This window comes from Urocitellus parryii, chromosome 15 (assembly GCF_045843805.1).
Source record: "Urocitellus parryii isolate mUroPar1 chromosome 15, mUroPar1.hap1, whole genome shotgun sequence".
Taxonomy (NCBI): domain Eukaryota; kingdom Metazoa; phylum Chordata; class Mammalia; order Rodentia; family Sciuridae; genus Urocitellus; species Urocitellus parryii.
This window is the reverse complement of record NC_135545.1, coordinates 14,408,417-14,422,266: the sequence shown is the minus strand read 5'-3', so window position 1 is coordinate 14,422,266 and position 13,850 is coordinate 14,408,417. Positions and strand designations below refer to the sequence as shown.

General features: G+C 54.9%; 1 protein-coding gene across 1 annotated transcript; it reads right to left on the bottom strand.

The window, feature by feature from the left end:
• Positions 1-358: 358 nt before the first annotated feature.
• Positions 359-13,299, bottom strand: Rasgrp4 (RAS guanyl releasing protein 4). Its single transcript, XM_026412162.2, has 17 exons — positions 13,213-13,299; positions 10,561-10,748; positions 10,089-10,189; positions 9,898-9,959; positions 9,229-9,360; positions 8,962-9,115; positions 7,039-7,212; positions 5,709-5,825; positions 4,728-5,003; positions 3,057-3,137; positions 2,875-2,979; positions 2,617-2,735; positions 2,363-2,507; positions 1,560-1,596; positions 1,343-1,477; positions 1,115-1,227; positions 359-440 (listed from the first exon to the last, which is right to left on the bottom strand). Exons 1-17 carry the CDS (start codon positions 13,233-13,235, stop codon positions 384-386), a joined length of 2,019 nt encoding a protein of 672 aa, XP_026267947.2. The 5' UTR covers positions 13,236-13,299; the 3' UTR covers positions 359-383.
• Positions 13,300-13,850: the final 551 nt, after the last annotated feature.

Below are 13,850 nucleotides of genomic sequence, written 5' to 3'. Positions count from 1 at the left end.
CTCACGCTGGCTGTCCACGGGGCGCTGCGCTCAGGTCTGCAGCTTCTCTCTTAGCGGACCAGGTTTGTGTCCTGCCTCCTACCCTGGGAGCTCTGCCCCCTTGGCCAGCAGCCTGACCTCGCCAGCCTCCCTCCTAACCTGGTGAGTGGAGATTTGGGCGACGGTGAGCCTCGGTCTACATGCGCCCAACACTGAGCGGCACATGCTACGTGTGGGAAATGGAGTGGGATTAATAGCTCCTGCCACACGATGGAAGAACAGAACTTTTCTGGGAGGTCAAGTGATGATGGATGCGTCATCAAAGGCCCTGTGGGTGTGGGGAAGGGGATGTCTGGGGGTCCTGGGGTGGGGGCTGTGAGGGAGAGACAAGCCCAAGATGATGTCTAGGAATCTGGCTTGGAGGAGGAGGTGGGTGGTGGGACCGGCTCTGGAGAGGAGACCTGGAAGGAGGAAGATAGTAGTGAGGGGGTGTCAGATGTGGGGAAGAGGGTCTCCCCCAGACCGGCTCAGCGATGAAGGAATGGACCCTGGGTTTTGTGGATGTTTGGTGGGGTTTTTTTTTCCCTAAACCTGATATAAGAGTCTCTGCTTTTAAAGAGTGGAATTTACTCCACTGATATTTATTGTAGCTCCTGATACATTTGACTTTCTTCTTTTTTTTTTGTATCAGGAATTGAACACTTAGGGGCACTTAACCACTGAGCCACATCCCCAGTCCTTTTATATAGTTTATTTAGAGACAGGGTCTCACTGAGTTGCTTAAGGCCTCCTAAATTACTGAGGCTGGCTCTGAACTCTCGATCCTCCTGCCTCAGCCTCCCAAGCTGCTGAGATTACAGGCGTGCGCCACCGTGCCCAGCATTATTCTTGCCATCTTAGTGTTTTTGTTTTTGTTTTTCGCTCTCTCTAAACCCTTTTTCTGTTCTAGTGGTTACTCCTCCCCCCAAACACATTGAAACTTCTGTTTTCCTGTCAACATTATAAATTAGCCAGTATCCATCCCCTCCCACCAAGCAATGGGGGACTTTTGCATATTTTCACTTTCCTGTGAGTCCCCAGACCTGTCTGGTCTCTCCCAGATGGCCAGCTGGGGCAGAGCGCAGTTCCTGCTTACCGTCTCTGGTTCCCAGGAAGGGTGTGGGGACTCTGTCTGGGTCCAAGCATGGCAAAGGTGGTACCCAGTCTCAGGTTCCAGGGAGAGTGTGTAGGACAGACTCTCCTCAGCGTCTGTTTGTGGAGTGACGGTGGAAGGGACGTTGGCATGAGGGGAAAGACCCATGACCTTGGAAATGAACCCCATCCACCAGCCCCCTTCCCAGCACTGCCATGCCCTGGGACTTACCAGAGCTGGCATGAGGAGGTGGTGTGGGTGGGACAGGGGCTCCTGGGGGTCCCGCGTCACCCTTGGGCCCTGGTCTTTTCTTACATTCCACCTTCACTTGGTCCCTGCAGTGTTTGTGGCAGCAGAGGCCACAGTCTGGGGGACGGGAGTGGTTAGTACCCTCCATGCTCCAGTCTGTGGGTCCCAGCACCCTCCCGCTGGAGGGCGCCCCACTCACCCCGGCAGCGGTAGCCTTGCTTGGTGACACCCCAGAGCTGGAAGAGAAAGCAGAGCTGGTTCAGATGACAGGCTGGAGGGCGTGTGCTGAAGGGACAGGATGGAACTGTGCAAGTCACCAGGTTTGAAAAATTTTCAAGAATTTGAGAATTTAACTGGAATTAAAGGAACCTGCAGCTACCTGAAGTTGGGGAGCCGAGCAGGATACTAGAATTCAGTGAACTGTGGAGTGCATGTTCTACGGGCAGGGACCGTATCTATTGTTCCTGAGATGTCCCCAGGCCTGGCATGGCTTGTCACAGGGAAGGTGCTCCGTACAGACTGTGGCTGGTGAATTTGGGAGGTGACCCAAGGTTTGTGAAGTAAGTCTCAGTTTGGAGACCGAGAGATCGGTCCTCCATCAAGAGTTTGAGGAGGCTCTCAATTTGGAAATTGTCCAGACCTTGGATGGTGTGGAGTCTAGAGATCTGGAGATGGATTCTGTTTGGACACGATCCACCCAGGTTTGTTCTGGAGATTACCAGGGCTTTAGGTATTATCCGGGGTTTGGTGGTTGTCCAGGGTAGAGATTACACAGGATTTGGGGGTTATCTGGATTTGGGCATTATCTAGAATTTGGAGATTATTCCGACTGGAGCATTTAGTATTTAGTTTATTTAGTATTTAGTGGGAGTTTTCTGGAATCAGGGGATTATCTGATTGTGGGGACCCTTCACCCTCCAAGGCAGGGCCAGCTCTCAAGTCCCAGCCCGGATGCTCCAGGGTAGATGGGCCCTAGGGGTGCCAACAGGACAGAGTACTTACAAAGCCGCTGCAGTTGTCACAGAAGGTGGGCTTGCGCAGGGTGACCTCGTGGAAGGTGTGCAGGAAGGCCAGGCCCAGCTTGGAGCAGATGGCGCTGGCGTGCAGCAGGTACCCCGTCAGCTCCTCTCTGCTGAAGGAGCCACGCCTGGGGGTGGAGACGACACCTCAGCAGACTGTCCCTTCCTCCCCAGGCCCCCAGTCCTAGCAACCCCAGAGTCCTCTGCTCTGGGGGCCCCAGGAGTCAGGGCACTTGCCCCTGGCGGGGGGTCGGGTGCAGCCCGTGGCAGGCGAAGGGGAAGTTGCCCGACAGCCGTTCAAAGTCCTCCTGCGAGATGGTGCCGCGGCCTTCAGGGTCGTAGTTCTTGAACACGGACTTTGGGGGAGCAAGGGAGGGACAGGGTGAGTCAGGGGATGAGGCCCAGCCCCAGGGTCCTGGATTCCCTCCCGCACACGCAGGACTATACGGGAGTCCCCTCCGGGCACCCACCTGCGGGGGCCCAGTCCCTCCTCACCTCCACCAGCTGTTCCACGTGTCGACCCAGGGTGACCCTGTCGGGCTTGGGTGTCACACCAGTGGTCCACTCGACCACCACAGGTGCTTTGAAGGGAGAGGGCGGCTGGAGGGGGACAGAGGCACACAGTGAGACACTTCATAGGCTCGGGCAGGGGTCAGAGGTCAGGGGTTAGGTCTCACCAGGCTCTTGGGACAGCGGGGCTCCCGGGCGTAGGACAGCTCGTAGATCTCATCCTCCGTGTAGAAGAGATCCAGGGAGAGCTGGGGTGGGTGGGTGCGGTGGGACAGAGCCTCCTGTCACTGTCCCCCAACCTCAGCCCACATGCCTGCCTCTTCGGGAGACCCCAGACCTGCCCAGCCCTCCCACTCTCCTGATGTCCTTATTAAAGACCCAGTCCCATCTCCCTCCGCGCCCTTTTTGCCTTCTCTCGTCTCTGTGGCACTTGTCATCTAGAGGCGGAGAGACTTCCCGACTTGGCTGGAGTGGCTTGTGGCCCCCAGAATGTCTGCCCCTCAGAAGGCCACTGTGTTTGCTGACTTGCCCTCCGCCATGTTCCGGGTGCCCGAAGCTGGGCCTGGCGCCCAGCAGGTGCTCAGTAAATACTGGGGCTGAGGGATGGCCTTTCACAACCAGCAAAGAAAGGGCTCTCAGTTTGGGCGCATGCCTATGACCCAGTGGCTAGGGAGGCTGAGGCAGGAGGATCAGAGTCCAAAGCCAGCCTCAGCAAAGGCAAGGCATTAAGCAACTCAGTGAGACCCTGTCTCTAAATAAAATATAAAATAGGGCTGGGGATTGGCTCAGTGGTGCAGTGCCCCCGAGTTCAATCTCTGGTACCACCCTCCACCAAAAAAAAAAAAAAAAAAAAAAAGAATAAAGAAAGAACAGGGTCTCAGGCACCAGTCATCTTAGGGCAGGGCAGGCTTCACAAGCCAGTGACCTGTGCAGGCCCTTGCTTCCAAGGGTCCCTGCTTTGTTTCATGGTTTAATGTCCTGCTGTCACCTTCTGTCTCTTTTTGGGGGGTGGGTGTGGCAGGGTCATACTGGGGATTGAATCCAAAGTATGCAGGGTATCTCTGGGCATCAGTTTCCCAGTCCACAGAATGGGTGCAGTAAGGGTTCCCACCTCATAGGGTTGTGAGGTATCCTGAAGTGACAACTGGCACAGAGCAAGTGATCAACACGGTTAACGTTTTGCCTAGATTCTGATTATGTCAAGGCCTGAAATTGTGAACTAGTGTCCAGATCCTTGGGTCAGGAGTACAAAAGCCCAGAGCAGTCCTGGAGCTCAGGTCAGTGGACACTTGAATCAGAGGAATCCAGGGAAAAATGGCCTCACATACATAGAGCTCACTGTACTCCTGTATTCCTGAGTCTGTTGTTGTTGTTGTTGTTGTTGTTGTTTTTTGGCACTGTGGATTGAACTCAGGGACACTCAACCACTGAGCCACATCCCCAGCCCTATTTTGTATTTTTTCATTTAGAGACAGGGTCTCACTGAGTGGCTTAGTGCCTTGTTTTTTGCTGGGGTTGGGTTTTGAACTTGTGCTCCTCCTGCCTCAGTGTTTGGGGCTGCTGGGATGACAGGCATGTGCCACTGCAGCCGGCTCCAGATTCTGTTTTAAGTACTTTATATTAATCATTTATTAGTCAATTCTCAAGTACCCTCTGAAGTGGGTCCTATTATTCCCACTCTCTAGATAAGGAAACTGAAGCTAAGGGGTTAAGTAACCTGCCCAATGTCACACAGCACTGTCTGGTCCTGCAGAGCCTTACAGGCCCAGGACCCTCAATCTCAGTACCCCCAGGCCCAGCCTCTGGGGGCCCACACTGGGCGGCGCAGGGAAGCTCACGGTGAGCAGATGCAGCAGGTCCTCATTGGCGCTGCAGGGGGGATGCTGTCCCTGGAGGGCTGCCAACTCCTGCAGCCGCAGGTAGAGGCTGTTCAACTTGGGCAGATGCAGGCGGCCATCTGGTAACCGGTCAGGATGTGCCTCGTGCAGGGACACCAGGTCCTTGAGGTGCACACCCAGAACAGGCAGCCGGAAGCCGCTGCAGCCAGCCCAGGTGCGGCGGTAGCGGGCGTAGTTGTTGTGGGAGCCGAGAAGCTCTGTCAGCTCCAGCAGGGCCTGGGTGGGAGGAACACGTCATCGGGAAGAGCCAGTATGTTCCCTGAGCCCCTCTAGGCTCCAGACCCCCAGGGACCCTTTCAAAACCTCCTGAGCCCCTTCTGTATCCCACACTGGCCTCAGTATTTCCCCAAACTGCTTTTCCTCTTGGGTCTCCAACTCAGAGAGGCTCTACTATCACCCCATTCCCCAAGTTAGAATGAGGTCTCACAAAATTGAATCTGATCATGGGTACTGGCATCACTCTCAAACCTGCCCTAGCTCCCCAGTGCCCTTTGGATGAAGCTCAAACACCTTAACTTGAGCTTTCAGGGTTCAACAGAATCTTCCCTGGGCATATCCAGCCTATTTACCTGCCCTTAGCCACACACCGGATGCATGAATGACTGACTCTTCCTGGACACTTCCCAACCACCCCCCCATGTTCCTCCCTTGGGTGGCACAAATATTGATTATCTTGGATGTGGGACAGCTTGCCACCTGGACTGCTGGTTCTCCGTTAGCATCTCTCTCACCGGCCTCCCTCACAGCCCATCTTAGGACTAGATCCGTGGAGGACAGAGAGGATCACTGCTATCTATGCTGGTCACTGAGGAAGAATGCAGATGGCCTGGGGGCTCAGGCTTTGGGGCAGCCAGTTCCTCAGGTGGTCCCAGAGCCCCTGGGAAGGGACTGATGGTGATCACTTGGAATCTGGGAGCTCACCTTGGTGCTGTCAGGGCTCAGGTGGGCCTGGGAGTCCTTGAGTCTGGAGATGGCACTATGACACAGACCCCCTGTGACCGCCATCAGTGTGTTGAAATTTTGTAGCTGGCGGAGTCTCTAGGAAGGGAGGTGATGCCAGAGATGGTAGGTATCATAGAAGGACAGGCAAGGTCAAGTTCAAATGACGGCAGGTGGGTTGGGTGGACCAGTTGTGCAAGGGACAGGTGAGGAAGGTGGCTGTCAGGCAGGGGTTGAAGAATGTGAGGTTAGAACGTGTGGGGAGAGCCAGGGGATGTGGCTGTGGTGGAGAGCCAGTGGGCACGCGCGAGGCCCTGAGTTCGAGCCCCTGGCAAGTGCGGGGAGCTGTACGGACAGGTGTGCTTCAGACAGGCGCGGGAGGATTCGGCCAGCTCTGAGAGTCCCACGGGTGACGGCTCTGGGCAGAAGCTGGGGACCAGGCTGAGATGAAGGAACGGGACCAGGGTGGGAAGGGAAGGTGAGAAAGATTCCAGGTAGGTGCGGGGTCGAGATCCCCCCTCCCCTTTCCCAAGTTCAAGGGCAGAGGTCGCCTGGAGAGAGGGGCCAAGGAGAAGCGGAAGATGCTCAGACCAAGGAAACCCCAGGACTAAAGGGCCCGGCAAGAGGAAGCGGGCGGTGGAAGCTGCCAGAGGAAGGGCGTGGCCTACGTGGAAGTACGCAAGGGGGCGTGGCCACGGCGGAGGGCTTCCCTTTTCCCAGAAGGGAGGGGAAGCAGAGGGGCGCAGCGCGAGGGGGGACCGGGGCCGCGGCGAGGCGGGGGGGGGGGGGGGGGGAGGGGCGGGGCCAGGGGAGGGAGGGGAGGGCTGCAGTCACCGTCCCAAAGAGACTGACCGCTGGGGCTTGGGGACTGGAGCTAGGAGCCTGGTGCAGGTGGGTGCAAAGGCGGGCACTTGAGGCAACGCTGCCATCGCCCTGGGACGGGGTTTGGACGATGGCGCCCGGAGGGACTTAATCAACTGTCACGTCCAAGGCCAAGCGGCCAAGGTGGGTTTGACGCGGTGATATCAAGGCCGAAGAAGCCCCAATCAAGGGTTAGAAAACTCGAACTGTTTTTAAAAATAAAATCAATAAAACAAAACAAAACAAAAAAAACCCTAACTGTGGCCTCGGGGGTGGAGCCAGAGTGGGACCTGATGTGATGGGCGTGGCTAGGAGTTGCGCGACGTCACCACCCGGTTGACCTGCTGGAGCCAAGGTCCTGGGAATTTGGGCAGGCTGGGTCGCCAGGGGTCAGGTCACTCCCTGGCCGCAGGGCAAGCAACTAGAAAGTGAGCGGAAAGGCGGGCCTCACCTGTGCCACATGAATGAACTTGTCCAGCACCTGCGCACGCTGAGCAGCTCCAGGGCGGCTCAGCACCATGACCTGCACCCAGCGGGACACGCTGTTGCTGAGGCCCACGGAACCCTCCAGGGCTGGGCAGCCCCTCACGGAGCCCTGCAAAACGTAGCCCCGCAGGTCCTGGGGCTGGGGGCGAGGTGGGTGTTACGGGGGGGGGGCGGAGGGCGGCAGTGCCCTGACTTGCCATCCCCCTTGCAGCTGTAACTTCCGATGTCCTAGCATGGTTAGCCTTTATAAACTTTGTCATTTGCCTCTCCACAGGCTGCCATATGTCCCCTCAATCTGAAGAGAAATGTTTAAATAAAGCCAGGTACTACTCTGAACACTTTATCATATTAAATAATTTAATCTTCATGACTCTACAAGGTGGGTATTGTTATTCCCATTTTAAAGATGAGGCAGTTGAGGCAAAAACACAGGCATGAGCTAGGACAGGAAACGAGTCTATATGCTGAAAACATTATTATTATTGTTATTATTATTGGCCCTGCTGGGGATGAACCCAGGGCCTTGCAATAATCGGTCAGTCTCTGCTGCTGAGATACAGCCCAGTCCAGTCTATATGCTGTTAACTGTTTAACTGACTGGTACACAGCAAAGGGAAGGATGGGGAAGAGGACTCAAAACCGACTTCTACTTGTTCTGCTCAATAGTTTCTTAACCACATCCACTGCACTATCTGCATGTTATATTGATATACACACAAAAAAAAATCAGAAAAATTTCACATTAGGGAACCAGATTCTCTCCTTCCCTTGAAACAATCATGCGTCCAGATGGCAATAGTTAACATATCTACACTAAAGCACAGGAAAATGGACATTTGGGCCAGGTGTGGTGGCGCACACCTGCAATCCTAGCAATTGGAAGGCTAAGGCAGGAGGATGGCAAATTTGGGGTCAACTTCGGCAACTTAGCAAGACCCTCAGCAACTGGTGAAGTACCCCTGAGTTCCATCCCAGTACCCCCCCCCAAAAAAATTAAAAACTAACATTTGGGTAGGTAAAATAAGGCAATTTCAAATGGGTTCACCAGGTATAATTTACTCTAGACTGGGTGCTATATCCTATAAGATGGGAATTGCTGACATTCCCTTTTACACATGAGGAAACTGAGGTACCACGAATTGAAATGCTTGTTGATTAAATGAATAATTAACACAATATTTTGAACACTTACTATGTGCCAGGTACTGGTTAGGCTTTTCTTCTTTGAACCCAGGGTGCTTAGCCACTGAGCCACCTCCCCAGCCTTTTTTATTGTTTATTTTGAAACAGGGTCTTTCTAAGTTGCTTAGAGGCTGGCTTTGAACTTGTGATCTTCCTGCCCCAGCCTCCCAAGATGCTTGATGCTTGGATTGCAGGTGTGCACCACCAAGCCTGGCAGGCTTGTTTTTTGTTTTTGGTACTGCAGGAACAGTCTACCACTGAACTACATTGCCATCCCTTTTTTATTTTTATTTTTTGGAACAGGGTCTCACTAAATTCCCAGTCTGGCCTCAAAATTGTGATCCTCCTGCCTCAGCCTCCCAAGTCACTGGGATTATAGGCGTGCACCAATGGACCCAGCCACAATAGGCATTTTGTAATTGGGATTTTAAATTTTCCCACCTCTAAGGAAGGATTGTGACCTCTGTTTTACAAAGGAGGATTCCCAGAGAGGCTGAGACACTAGTTCTGTGTTACACAGGTGAGAAAGAGGTGATGGCATCTGAACCGAGGGTCCTGTGCTCAGCCACCTGGCTCATTTTCCTGGACCCTCTGGCTCCCAGCTTTGAAGTTTAAGAACCCCAGCTGGGTGCCTTGCAGGGATCCTCCCACTACCCCAATCTTCCCTCTGTCCCAGAAGGGCACTGAAGGCCCAGGGAGTCCTCACCGTGATGGCCTGGAAGGACCGGAACTCCAGGTACGTGAGGTGCTGGGCCAACTCCTCCGACTCCAGGTGATCGAAAAGCAAGGACACTTTGCATTTTTTGCCCAGGCCTGGGCTGCTCGTGAGAGGTGGGGGCCCAGGGCCACCAGGGCTCAGGCTGGGGGCCAAGAGGGGCAGGGTATTGGAGTGGCTCAGAGTTGAGGGTCTGGGGATGCCAAGGGAGATGGCAGGAGGGGGTGGGGCAGGCAAGGGGACATCGGGCTGGCTCACAAGTGGGAAGCATCTCCCAGGCTCCTCTGGGCTGAGTTGCCCTCCTGGGCCACCGCGGCCCAGAAACGACCTATGACCTCTTCTAGCTGGGGCTCCTGGCGCATGGCCTCTGGGTGTTGGGCCATCCAGTACCTGAGAACAGGTTAGGGTGGGGCATGGGGCGGGGCTGAGGGACCTCCAGATGCCAAGTGGGGAGGTCTACATGTGTGCAGGGGGTCTTGGGAAGGGCAGGTTTTGGAGGGGCACCAGGACAGGGGGATCTCTGGGATAGGATGGGGGGTCTCAACACGGGTTGGGGAGATTTATGGAGGTAGATGGGGGGATCTCTTGGAAGTGGAACTGCACAGAAACAGGACAGTGGGGGTGTCTCAGGATCTAGCCTGGGGCTTCTAGCGGGGAGATAATGTCAGGAGGTCCTGGGGTCTCAGCTGGGGCATATAGGAAGTAGGGTTTGGGGGATCACTGGAGGCCTATCAGAGCTGGGAGAAGGGTCTGTGGAATCTGGTTGGGGGGTCTCCAAAAGGTTGGGGTTCTCAGGGGCAGAACTGGGAGGGTCTTAGGAACCCAGCCAGGGTGTCTCCGAATGGGGTTCTAGGGAGTGGAGCTGGGAGCCTCTGAGATATTGGGGGAAGGGCAGGATATGGGAGAAGAGGGCTGACCCAGCTTTACCTGACCAAGTGACAGATCTGCAACTGCCTCAGCTCCCGGGTGTCCTCTGCAGCCTCCTGGTACTTGAGTTCCGGTCAAGGTTCCATGATCCAGTGTCCAGACCTGCCCGCTCCCCCGTCCCCTCCTCCCAGGCTTCTGTGTTTCTGCCCTTCTGCCCTCTGCCACCGTCACGGTCACGGAGGATATAAAGCCAGCAGCCGGGCAGCAAGTTCAGCAGAAGGCAGCACCCAGCTGTGCATGGCCAGCACCATGTTGAGAACGTGGTCCCCACGGCGCAGGCTGCCACTGGAGTCTGGAAGGGGGCAAGGGGGACTCTGTCTGAATGGCCCCTGGGCGTGGACTGACAGTCTCCAGAGCTTGGTGGACCACCGTCAGGTTCAAGTGATGCCGGCATCAACTCGGGCAAGCACCTCAACCTCTCTGTGCCTTAGTTTTTTTGTCCACACCAGGCATGGGCCAGCAATGTCACAGAGATGGAAACGGCACCAGTCCTGCTCCCATCCTCGTCCCAGGAAAAAGCAACGCAGGTGTTTCTCCAACCCTTCATGGAGCGATTGGGATTCATCCCACACACCCATTTTATAGTCCCAAACACTGAGGCTGAGAGAGGCGGGTGCTCGGCAGGGCTGGGACTGGGGAGGCTGGCCAGGGAGGGGCACTCACCGAAGGACTGGATGCATTTCTCCAGCAGCTCATCTTCGCTGTAGCTGCCCTCGCCCAGCATGCCCAGATTCATGGAGGCCATGACCTTGCTGATCTCCCGGGGACTGGGGCAGGTCTTGTGGCGGCGAGGGGCCTGGCGGGGCCGGCCCCGGCCTCCTGCCTTCCCCGAGCATTCCTGGTGGGATTTCCTGTGGATGCACATCCCCTCACCCCCAGGAAGCATGAGAGCCCCCTCTTTTGGGCAGATCCTCAGATTCCTCTTGACCCCCATGCCCCAAGGTACCATAGGAGAAATTCCTACGGGAATACAGGTAAAGTCCCCGGATTACCGCTGACCTACCATCGACTCCTGGGAGAAGCCCCCAGGAATATTCCAGATTCCCCAAGGAATCCTAAAAACTCCCTCCTCCAGGCATCCCCCCAAATTCCTCTGGACAGAACTGTCTCAAGTCATCATGGAAGAGATTTCCTGTTGGCAGACCTGAGGGATTTGTCCTGACCTCTCAGGAAACCAAGACAGAAGACCCCTTAGGATCACTGCTGTCCTCCCTGGGAGGACACATGAGAGGGTCAGCCTCAGGACAACTCTTCAGAATGTCCTTTTGGCCTCCAGCGCCTCCTCCCTCAGGCAGGCCCCTGGGATTCCATCTCTTCTCTCCTCCCCACTCTCCCTCAGGAAGGGCCCTTCACGGGCTCTAGAGTCTTAGCCTCCAGCTGGGTGCCTAGATCTGGAACCCAGAGAGGAAGTACCAGTACAAAGTGACCTCTCCAGAGCTCCCCAGAGCTAGGCGGGGTCCCTGGAGCTAAGGCAGCTTCAAGGAAAGTTTAAAAATAACTTTGCCTTCTGCTCCTCTGAGGCTCCTGGTCCAGGTGGGGAGAGAGGGTAACGGAGAGACAGAGGCGGCAGGAGAAAGGAGGAGGGAGCAAAACTTAGACTCTAGAGTCGGAGAGACCTGGGTTCGAGAAATTTCTGCTGGCCGTGTGACGTTTGGTGAGTCACTTCATTTCTCTGATCCTTAGTTTCCTCATATGTAAATTGAGTGTCCTCTTTGGACCGTCCCCAGGAATTTATTATCAACATTCCCTACCTGGCTCCTCAGAGGTGCTAAGTAATGAAACTCAGTTTCCACCCAGGCTGGACAGTGACCCAGATGTGGGAAAGCCGAGGTTAAGATGCAGAGAGAAAGAGGGATGGGGCCGAGGAGGAGCCTGTGGCTGGGGTGAAACTGGAAACAGGAGTCCCACATGGCAAAGGTGACAGTGCATCCTAAGGACTCAATAAGTTGTCACTGACTGTTGATGAATAATAGGGGCATTACTGAGTACTGATTAGCTAGCGGGTCAAGGGCTGATCACTCCAATTTTTTTTGGGGGGGGCACCAGGGATTGAACCCAGGGTCCCCTAACCACTGATCAACATCCTCAGCCCTTTTAAAAATATTTTACTTAGAGACAGGGTCTCACTGAGTTGCTTAGGGCCTCACTAAGTTGCTGAGGCTGACTTTGAACTCATGATCCTCCTGCCTCAGCCTCCAGAGCCTTATTACAGGCATGGTCCACCATGCCCGGCAGGTCACTCCTTCTAGATCCGTGATTCTCAAAGTATGGTCCCCAATCAGCACTAACAGAATCACCTGGGAACTTGATGTAAACACAAATTCTTAGGCCCCACCCCACACAAATCAAAAACTCTAGGGGTAAGTCCAGCAACTTGCATTTTTTCTTTAATATTTATTTTTTAGCTTTAGATGGACACAATATCTTTATTTTATTTTTATGTGGTGTTGAGGATCGAACCCAGCTCCCCGCGCATGCCAGGCGAGCGCGCTACCACTTGAGCCACATCCCCAGCCCCAGCAACCTGCCTTTTATAAGCCCTCTGGGTGGTTTTGACACATGGTCAAGTTTGAGAACCAGTGGTTTGGACTGTCTCACTGAAGACTTAGAGGCCCCTCTGAGATACAGTCTATAGTTATTCTATTGATAAAAGAAAGTGAGACCCAGAGAAGCTAAGTAACTTACCTAAGGTCACACAGCCAGCAATGAGGCAGTTGGGATCCCACCACTAAACTACTGAATGGTATGGGGAGGGAAGTCCAGTTGCTCATCAGAATCATGTTGGGGGAGGTTGGAGGGGTCACCTAGACTGGGGACCCAATCACCATCCATCTCTGTGTGGATCTCTGTGTGGACAGGAGGGCAAGCTTGCCCAGAGTTAGCGGGCAGTGGCAGCCACTTGGTCCCTACCTGAGGACTGGCAGCCCCCTTGGAGTCTGGAGCAGCCAGGTGAGGTTTAAGAGGCAGGGGAACAGGCTGATCTTGCATCACACACCCCTCTCCTAGGGCAGAGCCCTGAAGGAGGAGGCTGGAGTTTCCAGTCAGGGGACAGCGATTGGATGGGGAGCCAGGAAGACCCCAGGGAGGACAGCAGGCGAGAGAGCAGGACGGGGAGGGCAGGGAGGGGAGAAGCAAAGTCCAGAAGCGTCAGCCGCAGGCACCTCTGCGCACCCAGCCTTGGCCCTGGCTGGCCCTGGGCTCCCTGGAGCATCTGTCCCTGGCACCCCTGATCCTACAGGAGGCAGGCGTCCTGGCCCCTCTGGGCGGCTCCCCAACCTTCCCGCACAGGCTTGGCTCCTGGGGAGGCCCCCTTACCTCTTGCTGTCTTTCCTATTCATACTTCCTTGGGGGGTGGTCCTCGAGGGACAGCTCCTCCCCCCTCACCAAGACTCCAGCTCTCAGCCCCTCGGGAGCTGGGCCTCCTCCGAGCTTGGGAAGGAAAGAGGAACTGCCCCTCCCCACCCACCCCCAGGCCAGGGGGAAGGAAGAGGCTGGGGAGAGACCAAAGGCTCCCCTCCCCCACGTGGGGATCCCTGCAGGCTGAGGTTTCCGGTGCTGCTGGCCCCCACCCCCCAGCCCAGCCGGCTCTCTAGCTATCTCCCCATCTTTGGGTCTTGAGACCTGTCACTGTCACACTTCAATAGAAGCAGTTTTTAAAAAGCATGACTAATCTGTGTAAAAATACATACACACTCAAAAGAGAAGTCTGTATTTCTATAAAGATATATCCAGGGACCTAAAGCACAAGGATTTGAATAGAAACTCATATACTTTGCATAACTATTTTACGGTTTCTTTCATTCCTAGTTTATTATTATTATTATTTTCCTGGAGAGGAGGTGAACTGAGGATTGAACCCAGGGTGCTCCACCACTGAGCTACATCCTCACCTCTTTTTATTTTTTAGTTTGAGACTGGGTCTCACTGAGTTGCTGAGGATGCCCTTGAACTTG